General features: G+C 35.1%; 4 protein-coding genes across 9 annotated transcripts; 3 read left to right on the top strand and 1 right to left on the bottom strand.

The window, feature by feature from the left end:
* Positions 1–1,754: 1,754 nt before the first annotated feature.
* Positions 1,755–11,446, top strand: SFR6 (sensitive to freezing 6). Of its 5 annotated transcripts, none has more exons than XM_020685596.3 (17): positions 1,755–2,516; positions 3,243–3,311; positions 3,715–3,803; positions 3,957–4,069; positions 4,290–4,391; positions 4,833–4,923; positions 5,369–5,965; positions 6,202–6,820; positions 6,929–7,008; positions 7,275–7,357; positions 7,858–8,094; positions 8,410–8,581; positions 8,747–9,270; positions 9,463–9,639; positions 9,788–10,165; positions 10,698–10,876; positions 10,997–11,446. In XM_020685596.3, the coding sequence occupies exons 1-16, from the start codon at positions 2,245–2,247 to the stop codon at positions 10,842–10,844; spliced, it is 3,750 nt and encodes a 1,249-aa protein (XP_020541255.1). In that variant the 5' UTR covers positions 1,755–2,244; the 3' UTR covers positions 10,845–10,876; positions 10,997–11,446. The 5 variants fall into 5 exon arrangements, with proteins under 5 accessions (XP_020541255.1, XP_020541254.1, XP_020541253.1 ...); XM_020685595.3 differs by having other exon boundaries at positions 11,000–11,446; XM_020685594.3 differs by having other exon boundaries at positions 10,698–11,446.
* A 300-nt stretch (positions 11,447–11,746) lies between these two features.
* LOC105649518 (trafficking protein particle complex subunit-like protein) lies at positions 11,747–16,267 on the top strand. 2 transcript variants are annotated; one of them, XM_012236185.4, is made up of 12 exons: positions 11,753–12,181; positions 12,270–12,354; positions 12,426–12,556; positions 12,657–12,759; positions 12,972–12,986; positions 13,742–13,887; positions 14,049–14,229; positions 14,585–14,659; positions 14,833–14,949; positions 15,400–15,444; positions 15,773–15,871; positions 16,017–16,267. In XM_012236185.4, exons 1-12 carry the CDS (start codon positions 11,895–11,897, stop codon positions 16,035–16,037), a joined length of 1,305 nt encoding a protein of 434 aa, XP_012091575.1. In that variant the 5' UTR covers positions 11,753–11,894; the 3' UTR covers positions 16,038–16,267. The 2 variants fall into 2 exon arrangements, with proteins under 2 accessions (XP_089572865.1, XP_012091575.1); XM_089716739.1 differs by lacking the exon at positions 14,585–14,659 and having other exon boundaries at positions 11,747–12,181.
* A 75-nt stretch (positions 16,268–16,342) lies between these two features.
* On the bottom strand, positions 16,343–17,583 carry LOC105649520 (stem-specific protein TSJT1). The gene is made up of 3 exons (XM_012236186.4): positions 17,268–17,583; positions 16,932–17,172; positions 16,343–16,838 (listed from the first exon to the last, which is right to left on the bottom strand). The coding sequence occupies exons 1-3, from the start codon at positions 17,477–17,479 to the stop codon at positions 16,524–16,526; spliced, it is 768 nt and encodes a 255-aa protein (XP_012091576.1). The 5' UTR covers positions 17,480–17,583; the 3' UTR covers positions 16,343–16,523.
* A 6,437-nt stretch (positions 17,584–24,020) lies between these two features.
* LOC149492314 (CBS domain-containing protein CBSX5-like) lies at positions 24,021–26,262 on the top strand. The gene is made up of 2 exons (XM_089716577.1): positions 24,021–24,430; positions 25,231–26,262. Exons 1-2 carry the CDS (start codon positions 24,084–24,086, stop codon positions 26,069–26,071), a joined length of 1,188 nt encoding a protein of 395 aa, XP_089572703.1. The 5' UTR covers positions 24,021–24,083; the 3' UTR covers positions 26,072–26,262.
* Positions 26,263–26,295: the final 33 nt, after the last annotated feature.

A 26,295-nucleotide genomic window follows, 5' to 3' on the forward strand; every position in this document is an offset into this window, starting at 1 on the left:
AAGTTAGACAAAAATTTGTTATTCAAATTCTGAAAACTAGCGTTCTCATTAATCTGACTAATATCTTTATTCTACTGAATCAATTACCCCACGGTCGGAATAGTAAATAAAAACAAAATAAAAATCTATTTTTCAGATCCGTACTTACTAAAAAGGTAAAAAATGTTAGAGAATCGTTATAAGCTTAATTTTATTTGTAAATCCGGATAATGGGAGAAATAATTTTATTTTTAAAATATATTCCGAACTAAACCTGTAGCTATGCTTAGGATCGAATCTTAATAAAAACCTATATTTTATTCCACACCATAAGCAATTGATCTGCAACACATTTGCAAAATAATTGAGCTTGAAACTCTATCCTATTTAAACAATATTTTATTGTAAAAATTTTCAAGTGCACGTATGTATGTATATATTCATGAGAGACCAACTAAAGTAAAACTATATTATGAATATATCTTTTTTTTTTCGAATAATATTCACTGAATGAATGAAATTTTTATGGTCGAAATAATTCAAATTTCAAATTTCTAAAAAATGTGAAAAGGATAATTGTATCATATTTAATCCGTCCTGAGTGAGGTTATTAAAATATCACTTGACTTCTGTGTTAAACTACAACGTAGAGTAATAAAATTTGAATGGTTAAGGATGATTCATTTGGAAAGCAATTGTTTGTGATGTAGATAATTGAAAGCAACAGCTCTGCAAAATAATTCATATTGGCCAACAAAACATACCCACGTGTACAATTGCATATACATACTTGTTTCATAAGTTAAACTTTCTGGAAACATAAATTGACCTTCGGTGACATCAATTGTCCTAGTGCTCTATTTTTCCAAGATATCAATTTGGATCTATCTAAGAATTATCAGCATCGTAGTATAAAAAAATGTATATTTGATCAACTTTTTTGACATGATTGTGCATTTGACAAACAATAGGAAAGGACTAATTGCTGCTGGTATATAGGAAATGGTGGGACTGCTTTTGACCGCGGATGATAAAATAATTCTTGTATTGGATTGCACGTTCAACGAATTAAAATAATACAATTATCATCTTAATTTGAATTTAAAATTTCTTTTTTTTTTCACAAAAAAAAAAATTAATCAGATCACATCGGTAAGTAAATTTTTTTTCCGATCAAATACGATAATGCAATTGCAAGCTTTTGTCGGGGTATTCTTTGAGGCTTTTCATTTTTAGTGTTTTGCATATTCACATGATTTGACTAAATTGATTTAACGTCATTAAGTAATTGGATTGCCCAAATCAAACTATGACTTCAGAAAAAATACTTCTATTGATGATTCCTAAAATAAAATAAAATAAATACTAAATGCAATTAATATTTACTTCCATATTATTATTATTGTTTTTTTTTACCGCTCAAATGGATAAAAAATATTATTATGATTCCAATTTTTATTATTAATTGAGATGATTGAAATAATTTGATAAATTGTACAATAACCTTTCACTCTTAATATTAATAAGAAAAACAAATAAAATAAATTTGATTGCTATGATTTTAAAATGTTGATGGTTATATTTTGATTTAGAAAACATATATAAAAACAGAAACCTGATTTATCAAACTCATAATATTATTTTGAATTTATAATTTAGAAATCAAAATTTAAAACAAAGGGTTATCTTAATGTATAATCGGTTCGAATATAATTTTTTAAAAAACCCTATTTTTATATAGATTTGGTTCAAGACAACTCCCTGCAATTCCCCTTCCAGTGACATGACAGAAAAAAAGGGAGCAGAAAAAAAAAAAAAAGGGAAAGAAAAAAGAAAAACAGTGAGGTGAAGATGGAATGCCAAACCCGAAGAAACCAAGCAAGCAGACTCTTTGTCTTGAAGAAACATCATCTCAGTAATAAACAAATACTAAAATATAAAGGCAGTGGTGACGACTGACGCCAAAGAATTCTCTTCTTTCGACGCCACCAGCAAACAACACCTGGAATCTGATTTCTATCGCACCAAAAACCCTAAAAAGCCAAATCCAAAATCACCTCTCCCCAAATTTCATTTCTAAATTTCCCTTAACCCATTCACAGTCACACCCACACCCACGCTAACCCCACTCTCTCTCTTTCTACAGTGTTACCTGTCGCCCTCAGTTGCGACTTTTGCACCCACTTAGATTCATTTAACCTTTCTCTCTCTCTGTCTCTCTCTCTCTCTCTATATATATATAGCGGTTAGGGTTTTATTTGGCAAATGAATAATCAACAACAGCAGCAAGTGGGTTCCGGGGGTAATAAGGACCACGAGGAGGAGAGTGTGGGCCAGTCTCTGGAAATAGTGGCCAAGGCGGCCGGCTCGGAGAAGCCCGAGCCAGTTAGTAGCGAGGAAGAGAGTGTTGAGAAACCCGACGACCCAATGGAGGAGGACTCAATGAGTCCTGCTACTGTGTTTTGTATCAGGCTGAAACAACCTCGCTCCAATTTGCAACATAAGATGAGCGTGCCCGAGCTTTGTCGCAATTTTAGGTAAATTTGATTCACTGTGACAATTTTATCTCCTTCTTTTATTAGCCAATAGAATTACTGCTTTTGTGAAATTTGATGGGGTCCAATGTATATTAGTAGTTGCTGGTCAAATTCTGAGCTTTGATTAGAAAATTTAAGCTATTTCTCACTGGAAATTTTGTTTCGTTACCACAACTTGAGCTGTGTAGGATTCCTTTGGTGATCGAAGTTGAAAACACCAGCAGATTTTGTTCGTCCTTACTCTTAGTGTATTAAGGCTAAGAGTAAGTGAGGAGCTTCAAGACAAATCCTGCGGTTCCCTTAACATTGCAGTTATATAATGGCAATGGATAAGAGGTTTTACATGCTAGAAAGTTTTAATTTTTCTTCAAAACTCAGATTTCTTTTGCTTTCTAGGTTATGAGACAGCATGTATTTTAGTTTTAGAGAGTGGTGACTGTTACCATTTTTAGTCTTATTTCAGGGTTTTTTTCAGTGTTGTAGATATCATAACTTTGTCTGATATTTCTTATCATTATTATTTGTTATTATAAATTATTCAATGGTCCTATTAGTATGAAATTTTTTATTTGGCTGTATATCTGTCTTATGACTTATGTTGCTCATCAGCTCATGTTAAAATGAGTCAGATGTTTTCTGTTGAGTGTTTTGCTCATATTTTGTTTATCATACAAGTTTAATGATCTTTGTAACATTTTTCTCTGATCCCTATGTTTGTCTTTTCAGTGCCGTTGCTTGGTGTGGGAAGTTGAATGCAATAGCTTGTGCATCAGAAACTTGTGCGAGAATTCCATGGTAAAGTGGCTTTTTTTTGTTCTTTGAACTGCCAACATAATTCAGCCAAAAATGAGAGAGCTTTTTGCTGGCTTAAGTTGCAAGTTGGAATTCTTCCACCAGCATGCAAATGTGCTGAAAAGCTGATGCTAAAATGCCCCTTCAAGTGAACATCATGTTATGTGCGATTTAACTCCCTGGATAGTTATTTATCCTTTTTAATATGTGAAAACATCTAAACTTGTTAAAAAGTAAATCTTTTAATGAGAGTCAATAACTAATGGGCGCCTGTAAGATTTCTGGATCTACTTAATTTGGCCATAAAAGAAATAATATTGAACCCAAGATGAATGCAAACCTCTGTTTTAATTCCCTTTTTTTTTGTCTTCATGAAACCATTCTAATCAAGTATTTATTCATGTAGCTCCAATGCAAATCCACCATTCTGGATCCCCATACACATTGTTATCCCTGAGAGACCAACTGAATGTGCAGTTTTTAATGTTATAGCAGGTAGTTTGATGCAGCTTGCTGCTTTTACTGGTTCATTCAGTTTTTAGAATTGATAAAAATCAATTTAATAATTTTTGTTTCAATGCCTTATTTTCTATCTTTGTTGGATTTTAATTTTCCAAATCTTGAGCCACTCCATTGACTTCCTTGCAGATTCTCCTCGTGATTCTGTCCAGTTTATTGAATGGTCCCCTACTTCTTGCCCTCGTGCGTTGCTAATAGCTAATTTCCATGGAAGGATAACTATATGGACTCAACCTTCTCAAGTAAGCTACCTTGCTGCATTGTTTTCATCAAACGTATAAGTAGAGGCCTTCTTCCTCTCACAAGCTTGTAATGGTGATTTTCGTGTTTTACTCAACTGTAATTATATTAGCTGGCGCTCTATTAGTAATATATTTTCTCCTCCTCCATATACTACTGGTTATAATTTGCTTATAGATTGTTCAAATTCTTACTTGGCTTACAGCACATCTTTTAATGCAGGGTGCAGCAAATTTAGTACGTGATGCTAGCTGCTGGCAGCGTGAACATGAATGGCGTCAGGATATTGCAGTTGTTACCAAGTGGCTATCTGGAGTCTCTCCGGTATGTATATTATTAGCTTTTGTCTGATTCTGAAATTAATGTTGTACTTTGGCTCTGTATTTATGATATTGTTTTGTGCTTGAGGTGCTAACTTCACATTTATCTGATGTCTTATTTTATGATGATTTTGAATAGCTGTCCTGTCCTGAATTCAAGTTGATTATGTTTCGCCCATCTTGTGTTTATGTTGTTGGATAAGCTTTTGATGAGCAATGGTTCCTTTAATTCCTCTTTAAACTTTGGGCCATGGTGGTGACGTGATATTCTCTGCTAGATTCTTTTCACTTGCGTATGATTCTCTTGGGAGGATTTATTTCCCTTTATTTGTTTAACTGCATTGTTCAAAACACTGTTCTTGTGGTGATTTAATTGTATTGTCCCAAGTTCCATTAGTATTATGTGCATTTTGATTATTGTTTGACCTCTATTAAAAAAAATCAGTATAGGTGGCTTTCATCAAAATCCAGCAGTTCTACAAATTCAAAGTCAACATTTGAGGAAAAATTCCTTTCACAGCAGTCTCAAACTTCAGGTTTGTGTCTGAGAGGTGTTTTTCATAAGCTTGTGTTGAAGCTCTATTCCTTGTTTTCTGTTATTGAAATGTGAAGTGTAAGCCCATTCTCTGAATATCAGCTTTTCAACCTGGTGATTCGAATCATATTTTTCATTGTTTTGAACATGAATGGTCATACTATTTCCAGAAATAGGAGATTTCAGAATTCTTTATTTAATAGTGTGTGGCTGCAATTACTGCAAATGATTATTTTTCCTTCACATTAACGGATTCCATGGTGTAACTGTGGGAAGAGAGAGAGAACTTAATGAATGGTTTTTTCATAGAAATAATTGTAATCATGCATGAAATTTATTGATTATATGAAAGCCTGCATTGGCATAAGACTTGTTGCAAATTTTGCATGTACAACGAATATATTCAAACAGCACCATCACTGATCTAGTATCTGGTTTTATTTCAGCTAGGTGGCCCAATTTCCTGTGTGTATGTTCTGTTTTTTCATCAGGATCTGTGCAGCTTCATTGGTCTCAGTGGCCTCCTAGTCAGAATAATGCAACACCAAAGTGGTTTTCCACAAGCAAAGGACTCTTGGGTGCTGGGCCTAGTGGGATTATGGCTGCTGATGCTATTGTAACAGATAGTGGTGCCATGCATGTTGCTGGTGTTCCGATTGTGAACCCCTCTACTGTTGTTGTTTGGGAGGTTACTCCTGGTCCTGGACCTGGATTTCAAGCAATTGCAAAGACTAGTACCAGCAACGGGGTCCCACCTTCTCTCAATCCACCTACATGGTCAGGTTTTGCTCCTTTAGCTGCATATTTATTCAGCTGGCAAGAGTATCTGATATCTGAAGCAAAGCATGGGAAAAAGCAAACAGATCAAGATTTCAGTGACGCTGTATCACTTCACTGTTCACCTGTTTCAAATTTTTCTGCATATGTTAGCCCTGAAGCTGCAGCTCAATCTGCGGCAACCACAACTTGGGGCTCTGGTGTTACTGCAGTTGCTTTTGATCCAACTCGTGGTGGTTCTGTGATAGCTGTTGTGATAGTTGAGGGTATGTACAGCATTCTGACTTCAAATTTGGTCCTTTAATAAAATGTCATTTCATGTGCTCTTTTCTCTTCTTTATTTATTTTTTCTTCTGAATTAATAATCTACATAGATATACCTAGATTTTGCTTCACAACTAGGAAAAGAATGGTATTGGCCTAAATTTCATGTTTCATTTGGATAAATCTTTTCCAGCCTATATATGCTTTTAGGATATTAATAATTTGTTTCACTGTGCAGGGCAGTATATGTCTCCTTATGATCCAGATGAAGGTCCTTCAATCACGGGATGGAGAGTTCAGCGTTGGGAATCGTCTCTTCAGCCTGTTGTTCTTCATCAAATATTTGGAAATCCTACTTCGAGTTTTGGTGGGCAGGCACCTATGCAAACTGTATGGGTCTCCAAAGTTGATACTAGCATACATCCGACAAATGATTTCAAAAATCACCAAGCAGTTGCAGCTGGGCCTACTTCTGATGTGAGAAAGACATCTGATTCTGGAGTTGAGAAGGCTAAGAGTCTCACTTTTGATCCCTTTGATCTGCCAAGTGATGTTAGATCACTTGCTCGAATTGTTTATTCTGCTCATGGTGGTGAGATTGCTATTGCTTTTCTACGGGGTGGAGTCCACATCTTCTCTGGGCCCAACTTTGCTCTTGTTGATAGCTATCAGATTAATGTTGGATCTGCCATTGCTGCTCCTGCATTTTCTTCCACAAGCTGCTGCTCTGCTTCAGTTTGGCATGATGCTAGCAAGGACCGAACCATATTGAAGATAATTCGTGTTCTCCCCCCAGCTGTTCCTAGCAGTCAGGTGAAGGCTAACTCATCGACCTGGGAAAGAGCAATTGCTGAGAGGTACTTAGAGTAGTTAGTGTATGTCTGTCAGAAGTTACATGAGTAGTCTAAATATAAATGCTAGATCTTTTTTGTGGATTAATTCTGATTTTGCATTCGTCAGAGCAGGTTTTGGTGGAGCCTATTGGTAGGCGTTGATTGGTGGGATGCTGTTGGCTGCACGCAGAGTGCTGCTGAGGACGGCATTGGTATGAATATTTTTGTTTTATGTGGGTGTGGGTAATAATAATAGAAGTGGGCAGGATTGTGAAAGCTGGATGCTTTAGCTTTATCCTGTGTTCACAGGGATAATGGATAGGAAATAAAGTAAAGGAGAGGATTAGTGTATCTTCATTTCTTACTGATTCTGTTCTCCTTTTACAACTTGCATAATAAGCATTTTTCTCCTGTGTATTTTTTCTTTCTCCTTTTGTTTCTTGTGCATTAATATCAAATTTACCTCCCTTCCTTTCAGTTTCACTGAACAGTGTTATCGCGGTCTTGGATGCGGATTTTCATTCTCTTCCTTCCACTCAGCATCGGCAACAATATGGTCCTGTATGTTCCTCTGGAATTTTCATCTTAACACCATATTATATTTTATCTTGTAATAGTCAGTTTAATTATGACATCTTGAATTAAATTGGTGACAAAGGAGCCTGTCACTGCATTCTCTTGAACCATCACCACCTCTAGATGTTATTGTTATTTGTTTTGGAACAGTATCTTATGATTTTCACTGTCCCAGTTAATAATGTGAGATAAGTGTCTTTATTTTGCTTTAAATGGATTTGCAATATATATTTTTGAATGCTCCTTGGTGTGATGTTGATCTTGGGCTTTTGGGTCTAAAACTTGGCTGTTGGCTATCTTAATTTTTCTTTTTTTGATTTGATCATTCCTGTACTAGTTATTAAACCATCAGTTGCCATCCACATTGATCTTCTGTCACGTGAATGCCACTATATTCTTTACCTACAAAAACTCGTGCATTATAATTACATGTGCTGTTAGGATGAAACTTATTTGGTTGACTAGATGTGATTTGTATGGTGCAGAGCCTAGACAGAATAAAGTGCAGGCTTCTGGAAGGTACAAATGCTCAGGAGGTTAGGGCAATGGTTTTAGATATGCAAGCAAGATTGCTTCTTGATATGCTGGGCAAAGGCATTGAATCAGCTTTGATAAATCCTTCAGCTCTAGTGCCTGAACCATGGCAGGCTTCTGGGGAGACATTATCAAGCATTGATCCAGAAGCCATGGCTGTTGAACCGAACCTTGTTCCAAGTATCCAGGTTTGCTTTTGGCTCTTTACGGACTTCCTTTTCTGATGTTTCAAGTACTGAAAGTTGAGATAGTGAAGATTCTCTGATGCTACTAATTTGGGTTAATTTGTAGTGTGAATGTTGCATATAATGTAACAAGTCTTTGCATTGCTACTGCATTTTTTCGTTCTCTCCTTTTTCACTTTCTGAAGATATAACTACTGTTATGGGTTGTGAAGTATGGAATATGAACTGGTCTTTATCATTGACTGAGGTGGTGATGTACCCACTGTCTCAAAATGTTCTATTTTTGTTTGTCTTCTCAAACTTGATGATGTGATGCAGGCCTATGTTGATGCAGTTCTTGATCTAGCTTCACATTTTATCACACGTTTACGGCGTTATGCAAGTTTCTGTCGCACATTGGCGAGTCATGCAGTTACTGCTGGAACTGGCAGTAATCGCAGTGTGGTGACTAGTCCCACCCAAAGTTCAGCATCTCCTGCAGCAAGTCAGGGTCTGTATGCTTTGGTGCCTTGTATTTCAATACCACAAAATAAAGATAGGAAAATGAATAAATGAACTGCCAACTTAATAAAATAAATAAGTGAGAAAACTTCCATTCTCTTTCTCATTTTGATTAACTTAGGATGTCCTCTAATAGTGATACTATGCTTTCCAGGTGGTCAAAATGGTACTACAAGTTCTACAGGAAGTACTCAGATGCAAGCTTGGGTACAAGGTGCTATTGCTAAGATTAGTAGCACAAGTGATGGAGTGTCCAATTCAACTCCAAATCCCATAAGTGGCCCATCTTCCTTCATGCCAATAAGCATCAATACTGGAACTTTTCCTGGAACACCAGCTGTTAGGCTTATTGGTGACTGCCATTTCCTTCATAGATTATGTCAACTTTTGCTTTTCTGTTATTTCTTTCGGCGAACACAACAACTCCCCCGTTTTATTGGGGGTGCACAGAGAAATCCAGATTCAAATATGCAAAAACCTCAGCCTGGTGCTCCTGGCAAGGTGGAGGAAGGCAACTCTGTTTCTTCTAAACTGGCTCCAACAATGGTAAGATCAGATGAAGGTCAGGCTGCTCGAGGTGCTCAGCTTGTACCTGGAGTGAAAGGAGCTGAAGATGGACCTGCCGGGCGGTCAAGATTGGGTTCGGGCAATGCTGGTCAAGGATACACTTTTGAGGAGGTATAAAGGGGTTGCTCTACTTCTACGTTTACCATATTGCTTTGGAGTTTTTATTTTCTTATCTTGCTAAAGACCCATTTCATCATTTCTAAGCTGAGGTTTGGGCATTGCAGAACATTTGGATGGGACATAGCTGCTAAGGATCTGATTAGTTTACCCTAGTTTGAAGCTTCATGTGCTGGTTTTTTGCAGGTGAGGGTCCTTTTCCTCATACTCATGGATCTTTGTCGGCGGACATCTGCTCTGGCACATCCATTGCCAGTTTCTCAAGTGGGAAGCGGCAACATCCAGGTGCGGCTGCATTATATTGATGGGAATTATACTGTATTGCCAGAGGTTGTAGAAGCATCCCTTGGCCCACATATGCAGGTATCCATGTTTATGATTTAATTTAGACAAAAGCCATGGATTTTCAGGGAGCAAATGAGATTTGCTCGCTCTTATTTAGATTTGGTTCTAAGTGTTAACTCGATCTGGTAAAATTGATCTTTCTGTTTCTATAAATGGGAATACACAGAACATGCCCCGCCCCAGAGGTGCAGATGCTGCTGGGCTATTGCTCCGTGAACTAGAACTCCATCCTCCATCTGAAGAATGGCACAGGCGAAATATGTTTGGTGGCCCCTGGTCTGATTTAGAGGATACGAGTTCTGCTGATGATACTCCTAGGCAGAGTAGCTACACAGATTCCCTTGATTTCAGCTCGTTGGAAAATTGTGATGTGTATTGTGGTGTCAATGGCCTATGGCCAAAGAAGCGCAGAATGTCTGAAAGAGATGCAGCTTTTGGCTTGAATACCTCTGTTGGCCTGGGAGCATACCTTGGGATTATGGGATCTCGAAGAGATGTTGTTACTGCAGTGTGGAAGACTGGTCTTGAAGGGGTTTGGTACAAGGTCAGTCCCATTTTTTCTTCCTGGTGTCGTCTTGTTCCTTTTTTCCTTCGATTGATTGTAGGCTCTTTTTATGTTTGCTTGTCTACTTTTGCTGTTTGGTAACTTTTGCTTGAGCTCAACTGAATAAGAACTGCAGCATTCGCAAGTTTCATATCTAGTACCTGAAATTATGTAATAAATTCGTGTTAAAGTTCTTATCCAAAATAAGTTGCTGCTAGTAGCTACTTATGAATCTTGTTTCTGATATTCTATATCCAATTCCAAATTCACCACAAGATGCCCGAAAAAGCAAAATTCAAACAACTCATTTATAGTCTCTGCATCATCAATGATCTCTTTTTCTTTACTCCTTTTTGTACTGCTTCTCTTAAATTATTTACCTTTTCTACCTTCATTTGAATTTCTATGTAGCATGTGTGAAGTATTTGTCATCTACGTTCAATACTTATTCTATTACTATCCAGTCTATGCACCTGCTTGTGGTCTCTAATTGTTTTTCCTACTCTTATGATGTTGATCAATTTTGGTGCAGTGCATAAGATGTCTCCGGCAGACTTCAGCTTTTGCTTCCCCAGGGGCTACAAGTCCACCGAATCAAAATGAGCGGGAGGCATGGTGGATCAGTCGTTGGGCCTATGGCTGTCCTATGTGCGGTGGAACGTGGGTTCGAGTTGTATAGACGAGATTGTTGATTGTGCTTTAATTAAAAATGTGGGTTCATTCTCCACTCTCACATCAAAACAAATTCTTGACTTGTGTACATATGAAAAAAAAAAAAAAAAAGGGGTTTTCATAATGTTGGGCCTTCTTGTCTGATTGGTGATGATGCAGCAGATCGACATGTTCTATGGATATTTCTAGGACAGGCATGCAATGCGAGACACATCGGACAGGCATTATGAGAAGTCCCGCGCGATATAAAATGTGTTTGGGTCGGCAGTTGCTGGTTGGAATTTGCAAGTGATGATGATTTACAAGTTCAGAATTTCGGTGGAATTCCAAGTTCGGTTCAGGAAATAATTAGTTTTTTGTACAGTTATTGTCGTTTATTGTACCATAACTCCATCCCTTTCATTGAGAAGCGGTTGTGTATTATAGAAAATGAAAGATTTAGCGAGGTTAGCATAGCATGTGTAGGTTGAGTAAACAAACGCAATTTTGCATTACGCTTGAGAAATTGTTCTACTATATAGCCTGCTGAAGTTTATGATCTAGCTACACAATTATGTTGAGGCTTGACATAAGGCCTGCTCCTATCAACGAGTATAACGATTGATCAAACGACCGGACATTCGTCCTCTCCCTCAATACTGTCTTTTTTTTTTTTTTTTGTCCTTTTCTATTTGCTCCATGGATGATAAAACATTAAAACAATCCATTGTTAGAAGCTTGTCGTTTCAAATTCAATGTTTAAACGACTGGGGTGTCCAGGCTCCGGGTTGGAGCAACGCGAAACGACTTATTTTTTCAAATAAGAATTTGTTTGGGCCTGTTATCACTATATTTTCCTCAAAAACGACAATTAACTACATCGTCGTTTAACTTACTGATTTGGGGAGAGTAGTGGGACCGTTAGAGACTAGGAGTATGTTCTTAACACCTTCTTCGACTTACTTTCCAGCTTCTGCATCTCCGGTCACCATTCCTCCTCTCCTCCAAATTTCTCATACAATTGTTTAATCAACCATTCAGTTTCAAAATCCCACTGTGAACGAGGGAGAGAAGAATCATGAGCACAACGCAGGGGACGCACTCGCTAGCCTTCCGTGTTATGAGGCTATGCAAGCCTTCATTTCACGTTGACGCTCCACTCCGTGTGGACCCGGCCGATCTCATTGTCGGCGAGGATATCTTCGACGATCCCATTGCAGCCTCACGGCTTCCTCCTCTTATTGACGGCCAGGTTTCCAACCTCACCGACACATCCGATCTCACCTATCGCACCAGATTCCTCCTCCAACACCCTTCCGATTCATTTGGTCTCACTGGTCTCCTCGTTCTCCCTCAAGCCTTTGGGTATAGTATCATATAATGTTCTCATTCTTAATTTACTTTTTTTTTTTTTTTTTTTTTTTTGGATGGCTAATTTAATTCTTTTTTTCAGGGCTATATATTTGGGGGAGACATTTTGCAGCTATATTAGCATCAATAATAGTTCTAATTTTGAAGTTAGGGATGTTATAATCAAGGTGAGTTCAGTTTTTAGTATGTTCTATCTTTTATCAACTCAGTTGATAATTAAGTTTGTCTTTAAATGTAGGCAGAAATCCAAACAGAGAGGCAGAGGATCCTGCTACTAGATACTTCAAAAACGCCTGTAGAGACAATACGTGCTGGAGGACGTTACGATTTCATTGTGGAACACGATGTGAAGGAACTTGGAGCTCATACGTATGTTGAATCTATTTCGTGGTGAATGTAAGTGGATTCAGATGTTATTAATTGCAAAGTTCTTTCTAATTTGGGTGTTATGTGGCATTACAATCTTTAGGTTGGTCTGCACTGCTCTTTACAATGATGGTGATGGTGAGAGGAAATATCTTCCGCAGTTTTTCAAGTTTATTGTCGCTAATCCACTTTCAGTTAGAACAAAGGTACAGTACGTTACTCACAGTGCTTGGCATGTATAATTTGCTTACTGTTGATAAAATTTATTCTGCAAATGGAATCATCTTGATCAAAATGACTACATATAATTAACACCAAAAGTACCATTATTTCCTGGTGTAGCATTTTTCATTCTCCATCAGTTTGATTTAAAATAAACTCCCAGTCTAATTACCTTTTTTTTTTTATTATTGTGCAGGTCCGTGTTGTCAAGGTATGTTCAGCTTGACTACATTTTGTATTGTAAGTTTTTGATCCTTTTCATAGAAAAATGCTGATATTTTTAGATTTCACTAATGAAGATTGTATGTAAATGTTATTAACAACGAAGTTAGCCATTACAATTAGATTTCCCTATTTTGATATGTTTTCATTGTTTAGATCTTGGTAATCTTGCCTGTTTTCGAAGTTGAAATTGATCCTTTTTTCTGTTCTCTTAAATTCCCTCTTTTTCCTCATAAATAAAGGAAAAAAATAAGACGAAGAAGAAGAAGCCCAAGTGCTGGCTAAGCAGTGAGGCAATGATTAAGAATAATGTATGCATCATATAGCTGGCTAGAATGCATATTTTTATTTTGGGTATAAAATCTGTAGATATAGATAATAGGAGGGGGGAAGTCCATCAGTGCAATGTTTGGTTTTGTAAATGTTAATCTTTGACAAGTGCAGCTAGGTTTAGCTTCATTGAATATTTCACTGGACTTTTATGCTACTCTTGACCTAAGATGAATTAACAATGTTGTTTTAAGTTATGTAGCGTTCCCAAGCAGCATCACTTGAGCTCATTGTCCCTTACTGCTTTTAACTGTTTAGCATTGTCATGATTCAATGATTCCTTAGTAGAATTTGTATAAGTATATTGACATCCATTTCAATTCTGTATCATAAGTTATCAAGTTTTCCTAAACCACTTTGGCACTCATTCTATTTTATTAATCCATGCTGTAACTGCTGCATCTTCCATCTCAGGAAACTACATATTTAGAGGCATGTATTGAAAATCATACAAAAACAAGCCTTTATATGGACCAAGTTGAGTTTGAGCCAGCTCAGTATTGGAATGCACAAATACTGAAAGCTGATGACAACCAATCTGAGAAAGATTCTCATACCAGGTTTGTATGGTCATAATTTTTGGGATAGGTACTATCAATTTAGCATGTTCTTCTTATTATACTTCATTTTGACTAATTTCATTTGGTCATATATCTTCTGTAATTATTATTGCAATTGATCTTACGTCATTTGTATTTTGCTCATCATCATATGTTGACAGGGAGACATTCAAGACTCCTATCCTCATTAGATCTGGTGGAGGGATCCGCAACTATCTTTATCAATTAAGATTTTCATCAAATGGTTCTGCTCAGAGTAATGTTCTTGGCAAGCTTCAAATAACATGGCGTACAAATTTAGGTGAACCTGGTCGACTGCAGACACAACAAATTCTTGGCAATGTAAGTTTGTCTCTGTATTTATAAAAACGAGGAAGCATCATCTCTGTGTTGACATATCCTACACACACTTACAATACTTTTTAACATATCCATTTATTGTATAATTCCAATATGTTCTTTTTGTTGCTTAATTGATGACTTACACGCGTAATTACAGTTAGAACAAAGTTATGGCTTCCCCTTTTCAGTTCATTGTATAGGAGCCAAATAGGACATGCAATATTGCAATTTACTGAATATTTTTGGTAGCTTGCTCATATTATCATGTTCTATTGTCCTGCCTGCCTGTGCAAGCATCAAACATCAAAACAAATTGGATATTGTTGTACTTAGTCTCTATAACTTCCTTCTACAGCCCATAACACAGAAAGAGGTCGAGTTGAGTGTTGTGGAGGTTCCATCTGTCATCAACTTGGATAAACCCTTTTCGGTAATTGCATTTCAATTTATACATTCTCTTGCATTTGAATAAAACATTCCAAATGCAAGGTTTAGATGATTGACTTTTTAGTTCAAATTGACAAAGATTTGGACTGTTGAAAGATGAGAATGAAAACATATTTCCATTGTCCATTGGGAACTGAATCCCTCAGTTTTATGCAGGTGCACTTGAAACTCAAAAACCATACAGAGAGAGAATTGGGCCCCTTCGAGGTTTGGTTATCACAAAATGATTCACTAGATGAGAAGGCTGTTATGATCAATGGCCTTCAGTCTTTGGTAATACTTTTAAATTGGTTTCAAGCATCTCCTTTGCTAAATAATTACACAGATTCTAGTTGAAGGCATTTTGTTGCTATAAACAATGCTGATGCCTGATTGCTGAATTTAAAAATCTACTTAATATTTTGCAATAGCTATCACACATATGAACTGCATGCTTATAGTGAACCCCAGTTTTATTTCAAACTGGGTTTGTGTCCTCAAATTTGTTGTGACATTTAGATTTAACTTTAGGGCTAGGAAAAGCGTTAACTTACAATATTCCTGTTAAAATGTTTGACTCTTCAAGAATGATTAGGATGAGTACATGGTCTAATTTGATTAAAGCATGTTGGGAACAGGGACTGTTATGAAGAAACTTACACATTGGAATAATTATTTTCTAACTATACAGAAGGGTCTTAACTTTTTGTATTGCTGATATGCGGATATGACATCTGTGCACAGGAGTTACAAGAATTGGGGGCATTGGGAACCACTGATTTCCACCTGGTATGAAGAAATCCGACCCTTACCTTCCAAATCAATTCATTTTTTGTATTATGGTTGAATATAATTTATTTGCAACTAAAAAATTCCATCACTTTATGATGCTGATTGCTGAGAATGGAAAACTTGTGTAAGATTTTGAATGTATAGGTTTTGGCCTAAAAATTAGTAGGAAAGGTTTAGAAAATTATTTGTGAAATTAATTATTGCCAGCAATATGGTAACTGATGCAATGTTTTTCTTTATTCTAATATTTGACCCTTATCATCATTGAGGTTTGTTGATGGTAGAGATCAAGTGTGATTTCTTTATGCCGCTTTCATTTCTGCAGAACCTGATTGCTATTAAACTTGGAGTCCAGAAAATAACAGGCATTACAGTGTTCGACAAAAAAGAGAAGAAAACTTATGACCCGTTGCCTGATTTAGAGGTTGGTTTCTAGAGTAGTTTACTTGTTTTGGATATCACTAGCATTTTTTGAATGCCATATGTTGATTTTTACTGGTCTTCTATGTAAAATTGGACGTTCTAGGATTTAAATCCTGCAGGTTCTCATTTAATTCCGATTCTTGCAGATTTTTGTGGACGTAGATTGATCTATTTGTTGCCTCTGAACTGGTTTCATCCATGGAGCCAAAGGTGTTGATAAATCGAAGTGCATACTTGGATATTGGAATATGCTTTTTTTTTTTTTTGCTGAAGTTGGGAAAAGTACTGAACTAGCTTGTTTAAATGGTCTCTCTTAAATTTTATATATATATATATATATATATATATATATTTTAATCCAAGCAAATCAAAGTGAATGATTTTAGATTTTACATAATGCTTTAAAGAAAGAATATCGTATCTGTGTCTATAAAGAAATATTAACAGGAGAGAGGGAGAGAGGGAGAAGAGATGCTCAAATGATAAACTTGAATTACCAAAGCATGATTACAAAGAAAAGATAAAGTCGAATTTTGAAAAGCATCAGAAAATATAAACAAGATTCAGAAAGAGAGACAAAGTAAAACGAAGACAGTATAATTAATTCTAGGTCAGGCTGTTTATCCCGATTTGATTAGTTAAGCGCAAAGCATTTAGACTTGAGAACCACTGAGAGCCCAATTGGCTTCACTGCCAACACGAGGCATGGTGCTTATCCTTGACTGACTATCAACCTTGAAATTAGCTCCGCACATTACTCCTTCACTATCAATTCTTGGCATTGCCTTCATTTTGCTCTTTGGATGCTCAAAACTCATCAACCCTTGTTCACTATGGAACATGCACCCTTTTGGAAATGGTGCAAATGACTTTGCACAGCTTCCTTTTATGCCCTCCAAGTTGTCAGATATTACAACAGAACCATCACCTGCAATTCCCCAGTACATTTCCACCCCTTCTTCTGCACCCTGAACCAAACAAGACATTTCAATATTGGTTTTCATTTTTCTATTAGAAAAAAGAAAAAAGAAATGATACCCATTTCAAAGAGGAAGACTTACCAGAGCAGCAAAGACATGTCCAGCTTTAGTGTCATAAACCACAAATCCGAAAGTGCCCTCCAAATCCTTGAGGACTTGATGGGCCGGGTATGGCCCACGGTCACGTAAGGTCCTATATGCTTCAATTACAAACATAGCCTCATTGGTTCCTTTTGATAGCCCATACTGTCTAATAAGGCTACACAAGTTGTTTAAGCTCCCCAAGAAAATGCAGTACATGTCATTCAATCCACAGAATAACCTGCAATCAAATCATTATATTAACTCCTAATCCAAATACCCAAATAGCTTCAAAATCAAATAAGTTGAAACCCTAAGAGACACCTAATCACTTACCTCTGGTTAACAAAGTGATGATTTTTAGGTGGAATATAGGCGAGAGAAGCAGCACCACCAAAGCTAATACAGAACGCATTAGAAGGATCAGAAGAAACAAAATCTTGAAGAATTTGCTGAGGAAACTTTGGCTTTCTTGATGATGCTAAAGAAGCTGGGCTATGCAGCTCCTGTGGTGGATTCACTAACTGTTTGTTGAATATTGCCAACATTTTTTCTTCTTTTCTTACAACAAAATCCTGAAACAGATCTTAAAACCAAAACAGAGTACCCAAACTGTAATATGCTGAAACAGTTACTGATGCTTCAAGAAATGGATTTATGCCTTGTATTTATAGTGTTAGGAAGAGAGAGAAAATTATAATATTGCATAGCGTGGCAACATTATCCAAACTCGAAATCCGAGGCCTAGATTTAGAAGACGTGTCGCTGGCAGTTTGTTGAGTTGGATTTTACTACTCTAGTTCGTCAAGATTGTGGATTTTATCATATAAGGTTGTTTTTACGTCTATGTAATTGTATTTGTATTTGGCTCGATACTTTCTTCAGATCTAACGGTTCATAATTATTTTGAGCTCATATGCATAAAAATTAATATGGACTAATACGCATGGAATCAATTTTATTTTATAATAAAAGGACAATCTTTATCCATAAAGAATTGATGACTCTTTTAAATTTGTAATAGCATGTGACTGTACTTCGTAAAATGTTACGCACGTTATGGGTCGGGTTGGATGGATTCGGATCTTATAATGACGAAAATTTGCGCATATAAAGCTTGACTTTGATATGGATCCGGGTCATAGAAAGATTTGCTACACACTGGACCGGCTTGTATTAAACTATTTTATTTTTTGAATTAGGTGTAAAGATTGAAGAGTGGTCCCCAAATCTGACGGTGCACCATGTTGTGATAATTATTGTTGGGAATTTTTTTAGTTTATGACAGGATAATAATAATAAACTATTTCCAAGATCGTTCCTCACCATTTGACTTAGGTAGGGAATACAGGGGCTAAGGATCTTATCCAATACGGACAACTAAAAGTGGTAAAGTGGTTGAACCAAAAGTGACTGTGATCTGAGTCAGCAAATGCTCGTGGATACGTGTAATTACCATTTTGGTTAGAAGTTGAAGCCGGAAATAATATTGAGAGTTGGTTTGGATTAATGAAATTGTAGAATCCATGAATTTTGTAAAAAATTCATATAATTTTACATTATACTCCCATTTGGTCGAAAACGTATACTAATACATAGATTTAAAAGATATTATGCCTTTTTCATTTAAAAATAAATATTTTTTTCTTAATTGTCTAATTTGAAACTTTTTCTTGTATGTTTCACCCATTGAATTATTTTTATTTCTTTTTTAATAATAATAATAATAATAATATAATATTACTGGACTCTTGTTGAGCCGTTGCTTTTGTGCTGGGCTTTCGGTTTGGATATGGAGAGTAGTTTTAAATTGGGAAACAAATGTAATCCTTAGGCCCAAACTTAATTAAAGACCGCATCTTAAATGGCCGTAGCCTCCTGTGGGCTTCAGAAGGCGATTGAGATTGTATTCAGCTTTGAGAATGCTTTGGACTTGATGGAGATTATAAGAGGACAGCCCATATTTTTTTTTTCACCTTCTTTTCTTATATACTTTTTATATTAGAAATTCTTTAGCGTTGAGAAGTTGTTAGCGCTTCAAAGCGGTGGCTTGCGGTACGTTTGAAAACTTTCCTTTCATTCTCGCTTTAATATTGATATATAGGTAGAGATAAATATAAATATAAATATAAATATAATAAATTTTACAATAAACATTTTAAGTATGATTTGTGTCAGGTACAATTACAGTGCAAACAGAGTAAGAGGACTGTGCAAACAGGTACAATATATCTTTATTTCAGATTTGATATGTTTTTCCTTGTTTCAATGTAATATTGTAACTTCTCCCTTTTGTTCTTTAAATTGATTTAAGCACGTTAGAATTTGATGATGGCGTGACATAGATTGATATATATCATTCCTTGAGGAATTTGAGTCAAATTTGTCTAGCGACCAAGCCAGCCAGACCCACGCCTCGTACGTACCGTACCCAAAAGTCCACACGCGCGGACAAGACCAAACAAAACAATAGCGAGTCGTTTGTCTCCTTCCTAATCAAAACGATTTCCTGCGCTCCTTTTGTCCTTATATCATACCCTCTTATCTAATGCCAGCAAACGCGGCATACACACGCAGTGGACGATAAGCGGACGCGTGTCCTTTCACCGCCAGTTTGCACATGCACAGATAGATAGAGTGCTTTGGAGTAACGCCCATTATTCTGTTGTTTTATTGTACATATTTTTATCTGGCACGTGGGAGAAACAAGGTAGGCCCACAGAATTCAGCGCAGAACACGTCACTGCTGACGAGGAATTGGATGGAGAATGGCCCTTACTGTTCATGTTAAGGGTCATATGGACCCTTCTAATTTTGTGCTTTGGAGGCAGTAGCCTGTTGCCCTAGCCAACGAGGTCATTTTCGAAAAACAGCCACTATCTTGTTTATAGTTTTGAGGAGATACTAGATTCGTGTATATCTCTACCTTTTCTTTTCTTTTCTTTTTTTTTTTTTTTTTTTTTTTTTTGTTCCCTACCCGTTTTTGAAAATAGTCTAACATCTCCATGGGCCTTATGAAATTATTATTTTTGTCATTAGTTAAATCTACACATAAATATTTAACGGAATGATCTGATTAGTCTTATTATATCTTGTAAAATATGTATATGAAAAGTCTCAACTTTTATTAAATACTAAATTAAAACTTTCAGGTAATAAAAATCATACACAAAATAATTATCTAAATCAATAGAATAAAATCGTCGTAACCAAATGCTATTAACAACATTTTAGATAATTTGTTAGATATCCTTCATTGTTAGAACAAGCCACTTTAATTGACAATAATTTTGTTTAGACATTCTCTTTCCAGCGATCATGTGGCACGAGAGTTCATTAGCTGAAAGTATCACTAGCTTACGTCTTAACCTGAATAGCACAAGTTTCGAATCAGTGGATGCTATAAAAATAAAGCAACCAACGGCGAACTTGACTAAGTCTCATGCCCTCTTTACCTCCCCATATTTTTTGTTTTTATCTAAAAAATAAAATTGTATATATTCTATTGGCTAGTTTTAATATCACTTGCGCAATGAGGTAATTAAGACTCCAATCATAGCTATCTATGTAATTAATTTGCAATTAGCTACACTTAATTGCTTTGTTATTTAGGATAGTGAAAATCCACAATAAGAAAAGATAATCTGGTTGGGATTTGTTTCACTTTTAAAATCGTTTGGATTGGATTAAAAATTAGATTTTAGAAGTTGGGTTGCTGTCATTTTCTGCTTTCTTCTTCCTCTTGGTATTTTATGAATTCATCATTCATTTTAAAAGTTCTGTTAAGCTAACTGTGCTCCAAGCGGGGAGGAAATCAACTTTTCTGTTCCTGAAAGGTGATAAATAAATAAAAGAAAAAAGGATTAGGTCTTTATTTGGCTATAAAATCAGTCAACTTTATTAGCTATTAATAATAAAATTCTATATTTGGTATATAAATTTATTCGTAATTCTTAATATTATTATAAATGAATTATATTTTTTAAAAATTGATGAAGAGCTTTGTGTTCTATTCATAGTCAAATTTGTACAGTAAATTAAGATACACAGTATCTATATAAAAATCTGAAAGATACACAGTATCTATATAAAAATCTGTTTCTTTGTCAATTACACAAAATTTAGGTCAAATCACCAAAGAATTAATATATACGTCGTCATATTTCCATTCCCTGTGCGAGATGAAAGTATGAAACGAAACGGATAGTTCGTACCTATTACGTAATTACATTGCATCCATTATTAATTGCTTAAAAGCTGATTTAACTGATCAAAATTTGTCGCTTATCGAAGATAATTGTCGTTTGCAGCTTGATTGATGGTATATACATAGAGGACTAAAAACATATTGAAAACAGAACTTCAAACGTAAAAGTATTATCGTGCAAAAAAAGTGAATAGTGTTCAGAAACGTTTTAAAAATATCTACTTATACACACACGCACGACACGAGCATCATATTAATTAATCGTATAAAAATATACAAATTTTAATACGACATGAAATATAAATGAATTATGTAAAATTATATATATTTATTTAAATTATTTATGGAAGTAATAAAACGCAACACGGCTCATGGAATGCCAAATGTAGATGATTGAGAGTTTAGTTATATGTGATGATATTAAAGGGTATATAGGTGTGAGGCAATGGATATTCAGAAAAGGGGTACTATTTTAATTGGTCTTTCACCTAAGAAATTGATGTAAGCTTGCTTGGACTTTCTACATTATGGAATTTGGCAGTTGGCAACTTGTGTTTGATAGTTTGACTATTGACAATTACTGTGTCAAATTACGAGTTTTAAACAAAAGGCTGCTAACTGCCACAGTTGAACCAATCTACAAATTGTAATAATCTAATTATCTCGACCCTCTAAACACCTAAATTAATTGTATTCTATTTGTTCTTAAATCTTATTAAACCTTTTTTTTTTTCTCTCATCCCTTTGGGTTCTTTAAGTGTTTTATTTTACAAGTAAATATTTATTACATTTGAAAAAATAATTTATTTCAAAATACTTGTCGCATTTATAGTTTTAAAGAGTAATAAATATATTTTTTTTCATATTTACCTTTTATATATAACCAATAATTTTTATTTCTATTTAATGGTTTTCTTAGAGAATTAGCATTAAATTAAATGTAATATAATTAATTTACTCAATAGTTTATTGTAACTTAATGATTTCTTAAGAGACGTGAAATTTATAAGTATTATGAAATAGAGGTAGTACCAATTAAGAATAATAGTAATACCTAACTTGTATTTTAATAAATTGTACAATTACCTAATTAATTTTAAATGCATCCTAATCATATAATAATGATATAAATTAATAATAGAGGGAAAATTTTAAGATTCCAATGAGAGCTCGCCACCTGTCTCCAAGTTTGTTTTATCATTTTTATGCTGACATAACTTGTCTAAAGAAGAAAAAACTTGCTCATCAAATTTTAATTAAGGATAGATGAAGATCATGACATCAACACGTTTAAATTCTTTGTCAACTGTAGGAATTCATCTCAAATTCTAAACTGAAATTTTGAAAATAGGATTATATTATACCATAAAACTTCTAAATTAATATTATCAATAACATCAAAAGACCTTAAAATCTATTTCTATAATTTTATTCGTTGACGACGATGAAGTGTTACATTCTCTTCCTCCGACTGTCTCTGTGTGATTAGATCATTGATATTAATTAATAAAGTGACATTTTTTTGACATTGTTTAAATTAATTATTTCTTTTAAATTTTTTCTCTTATCGCATAAACCTAAAAACAAAACATCTATTTAATTATAAAATTGTATAGGAATCTTGTTCATTAATTCACTATTACTTGTCTTAATTATATAGATTTTGCCAAAACATCTAAATTAACATGAACCACACATATTAATAATTAGACATCAGAGCACGAACAGCATACCAACCTTTGAAAAAACAGGAAAAAAACTTCCGTACAACAATCGTTTAAATGGAGAAGAGAAGCAGCAACCCGCATGGGAATGCCCCCACTGGAAGTTGTGGACATGATTCGCATATATCAATCATTGATTGAAGAATATTTAAACTTGTCTTAATTTATCAATCATTGATTGAAGAATATCCACCGTTCATCCGCCAAACAGAGTGAAAGAAATATTGGTGATTTGCGATCGTCAATCAAATTTTAGGAAAAAGACTTCAAGGTTTTAACGTGAATTTTCTAGAACCATCCTAAGCAACAAAACACAACAAATAAAAATTTTGAGTTGCCAAAAATATTTATAGGAAGAGACGGTATCAAAACAAAATTAGTTTTATTTCTAAAAATAAAATTCAATATGTAAAAATTCATAAAATGAATTTGAGAAAGATGCGTTTCAGATATTATGAAAATGTCAGTTACAAGTTTAAATATGTTTGGACTCCATTTATTTATATTTATTAAATGATAAGTTTTAAAATTAAACTCCCGGTGTTAATCTTTATTTATTAATTATAATGTTTTTTTTAAAATTCAATTAATTATAATGTTTTAATCAAAGAAATGTGACCTTGTTGACCCTGGCTTCCTTTTTAAATTTCAGAATGAGAATTGGCATTACTTAATTCTCGTTAGTGTAAGTAAATTATCTTTTAATGACATTTAAATTATCTTTTAAATCAACACTTTTGAGCAAATTTAGTTCATTTAATTTAGGCAGTTAATAGTTGATTTGGATCTTACCTGTGTGTTTAATGAGATTTTAAGCAAATAGTTAATAAAAGTCTTAATTATTGTTAAACAAAAAAGGATAAATTAATAGAATCTAATTTCTTTATGCTAAAATAGTAGTAATTAATTAAATAAAGCCCAACGACCAACCATATATGAAAATATTAGAAAATAATACATGGAAATGTACTGTTTATTCTTCTATTAATAGAATTTCCTTCTAAATCTGTAAAATAGAATTCTTTTTTTTTTTCCTAAAAAGATTTCCCAAGTGGTCCCCGCTGGCACGGCACCAAATAATAAAATCAAAAAGTAATTCCGTATAGTGACCGGGTACACCGGTAAAACATCGCCTATAAATCATCGCAAAAATCGATTGCTCTGTCAAACTTCATCGCTTCCTCCATTTCTGTTCTCTTAACTCTTGCGATATATCTGTGCATGGCAGTGAGTCTATTGGCTCGTGAGGTATCTGACCTATGCCTTGGAAAGCCTGCGCTTAGGTCTCTCTCCATTTCTGCAACCGTCGGTGACGCCTTATCGGCACTGAAGAGATCTGAGGACCCGTATTTGAGTGTATGGAGCTGTGATCATCGCCGTCACGCTTCAAGATCTAAAATTGACGTGAATGGATGCCGGTGCATGGGTAAGGTTTGCATGGTGGACGTCATTTGCTTCTTGTGTAAGGAGGACAATTTGAAAAATCCAAGCAGCGCTCTTCAGGAGCCAGTCTCTGTTCTTCTTCCCAAGGTTCCTGGTCTTGTTAGGCACTTGGATCCACACGCAAGGTTTGTCAATTAAGTAATTAATATAATATTATTTTTTTGAGGCCTGAGTTCTGTGATTAGAATCTGTAATGTTTGGTTAAATTTTTCATGGAGTTATGTTTAAAATAAAATTCCAAAATATCATTTTGCTTAACGAATTTAATTTTTTGATAGTAATTGTCTAATAGTTTTAGTTTAATTAAGGTTTTGTATAATAATAAAAGCAATTTTGGTTTTAATTTTATAATTAGCATCCTCTGACCTTGGATTATTCAATTTCTAGAATTGATTTAGATGGAAGTTACATTATTTGAGGCTCCAGATGAATTTGAGCTGTTAGTCCAACGTTTTTAGTCGTGTTGTGGCTCTGAAATGGGTTTTAATTAATTAAATAACTGATTAAATGCAGAGAAAAAGAAGCATTTATAATTTTTTTTAAGAGCGATTTTAATTATATTACAGCATTTCTGAATTTTCATCAATGAAAGCTAAAAACAGTCGAATATTGTTCAATTCTGTAAGTCCTAATGTTTTTTTATCTCAACGAATTGCTTTCTCTTCTCTTCTTATAGCTCTGAAATACAAATCCAATGCTTGTTGCTTAGCCAAAATTGAATTTTTTTTTTTTTTAAAAAAAAAAAAGATAGAAACTGCAATTTTTATCAAATCAAAAGAACATTTATTTTAATTTTGAAAACTGGAAGATTAGTAAAGCAGTTGTGACTTTCTTCAATGGAAGATCAATGGCATCAACAATTACAATTCAATTCTGTTTCTTGATCTTAACTGATTGCTTTCTCCCTTTTTTTCTTGGTTTTCAGTTTGCTGGAGGCTATAGATCTAATCCTTGAAGGTGCACAAAACATTGTGATACCAGTTCACAGTCCCTACACAAGAAAAAAGCTGACATATAAACCGTCCTCTAACTCCACGCTTCACAACAATCGTGAATACTGCTGGCTAACGCAAGAAGACATTGTTCGCTACCTTCTCAACTGCATTGGCCTGTTCTGCCCCACTCCTAACCACACAATTGAGTTTCTCAAAATCATCGACACCAAATCCAGCTCGGCTATCTGCTACGATGAGCCTGCCTCCTCTGCATTACCCTTGATCTCTCAATCTCTTGTCAAGCAAACCTCTGTTGCCATTGTTGACATAGACGGCAAGTTGATTGGTGAGATCTCACCATATACACTGAACTCTTGTGATGAATCAGTTGCTGCTGCTGTTGCCACACTCTCTGCTGGCGATTTAATGGCTTATGTGGATTGTTGCAGCCCACCAGAGGACTTGGTACGGTTAGTGAAGGAAAGACTAGAAGAGATGAATTTAGGCGCAGCTGTGGATTTATTGGAGGAAGCATCAGTAATTTCGCCATCATCGTCTTGTTCATCATATTCATCTTCATCAGACGAAGAGTTTGGGTTGGGACAATTAGGAAGGAGCGGAAGACTAGGAGGGCACTCAACAAGAGTGGTGAGGAGGACAGATGCAATTGTATGCTTTCCATGGAGCTCCTTGGTAGCAGTAATGATTCAAGCACTTTCTCATCGTGTGAGCTGTGCTTGGGTTGTTGAAGAAGATGGCACTTTGGTTGGAGTTGTCACCTTTGCCGGAATGTTGAATGTTTTCCGGGAACGTTTAAAATCAATGATGTAGGGGGTACAAACTCAGTATCATAAACATAATCAAATGGCTAAATTATTTTGAAAATCATCGTTGTATTTAGAGATGTTTCATTTTCAGTTTTAATGAGTATGGCTAGGTTAGAAGCCATCAAAGAAGTTTATGAAACTAGAGTTCGCTCTAAATCAGAACAAAGCGTAAGGGTTCTCTTTTTTAGCTATGAATTTTGGCTGCCTTTCTTCTTTTGTACTGTATTA

The sequence above is a fragment of the Jatropha curcas genome, chromosome 11 (assembly GCF_041381405.1).
Source record: "Jatropha curcas cultivar XTBG-Jc1 chromosome 11, XTBG_Jcur_1.0, whole genome shotgun sequence".
NCBI lineage: Eukaryota > Viridiplantae > Streptophyta > Magnoliopsida > Malpighiales > Euphorbiaceae > Jatropha > Jatropha curcas.

Coding starts and splice junctions, on each gene's coding strand:
- SFR6 (XM_020685594.3), top strand. CDS start 2,245: ATGAATAATCAACAACAGCAGCAAGTGGGTTCCGGGGGTAATAAGGAC. Junction 5,966..6,201: donor AGCTGTTGTGATAGTTGAGG/GTATGTACAGCA, acceptor TTCACTGTGCAG/GGCAGTATATGTCTCCTTAT. Junction 9,271..9,462: donor AAGGATACACTTTTGAGGAG/GTATAAAGGGGT, acceptor GGTTTTTTGCAG/GTGAGGGTCCTTTTCCTCAT.
- LOC149492314 (XM_089716577.1), top strand. CDS start 24,084: ATGGCAGTGAGTCTATTGGCTCGTGAGGTATCTGACCTATGCCTTGGA. Junction 24,431..25,230: donor CACTTGGATCCACACGCAAG/GTTTGTCAATTA, acceptor CTTGGTTTTCAG/TTTGCTGGAGGCTATAGATC.
- LOC105649520 (XM_012236186.4), bottom strand. CDS start 17,479: ATGTTGGCAATATTCAACAAACAGTTAGTGAATCCACCACAGGAGCTG. Junction 17,173..17,267: donor CATCACTTTGTTAACCAGAG/GTAAGTGATTAG, acceptor ATTTGATTGCAG/GTTATTCTGTGGATTGAATG. Junction 16,839..16,931: donor GACATGTCTTTGCTGCTCTG/GTAAGTCTTCCT, acceptor TGTTTGGTTCAG/GGTGCAGAAGAAGGGGTGGA.
- LOC105649518 (XM_012236185.4), top strand. CDS start 11,895: ATGAGCACAACGCAGGGGACGCACTCGCTAGCCTTCCGTGTTATGAGG. Junction 15,445..15,772: donor GAACCACTGATTTCCACCTG/GTATGAAGAAAT, acceptor TCATTTCTGCAG/AACCTGATTGCTATTAAACT. Junction 15,872..16,016: donor ACCCGTTGCCTGATTTAGAG/GTTGGTTTCTAG, acceptor CGATTCTTGCAG/ATTTTTGTGGACGTAGATTG.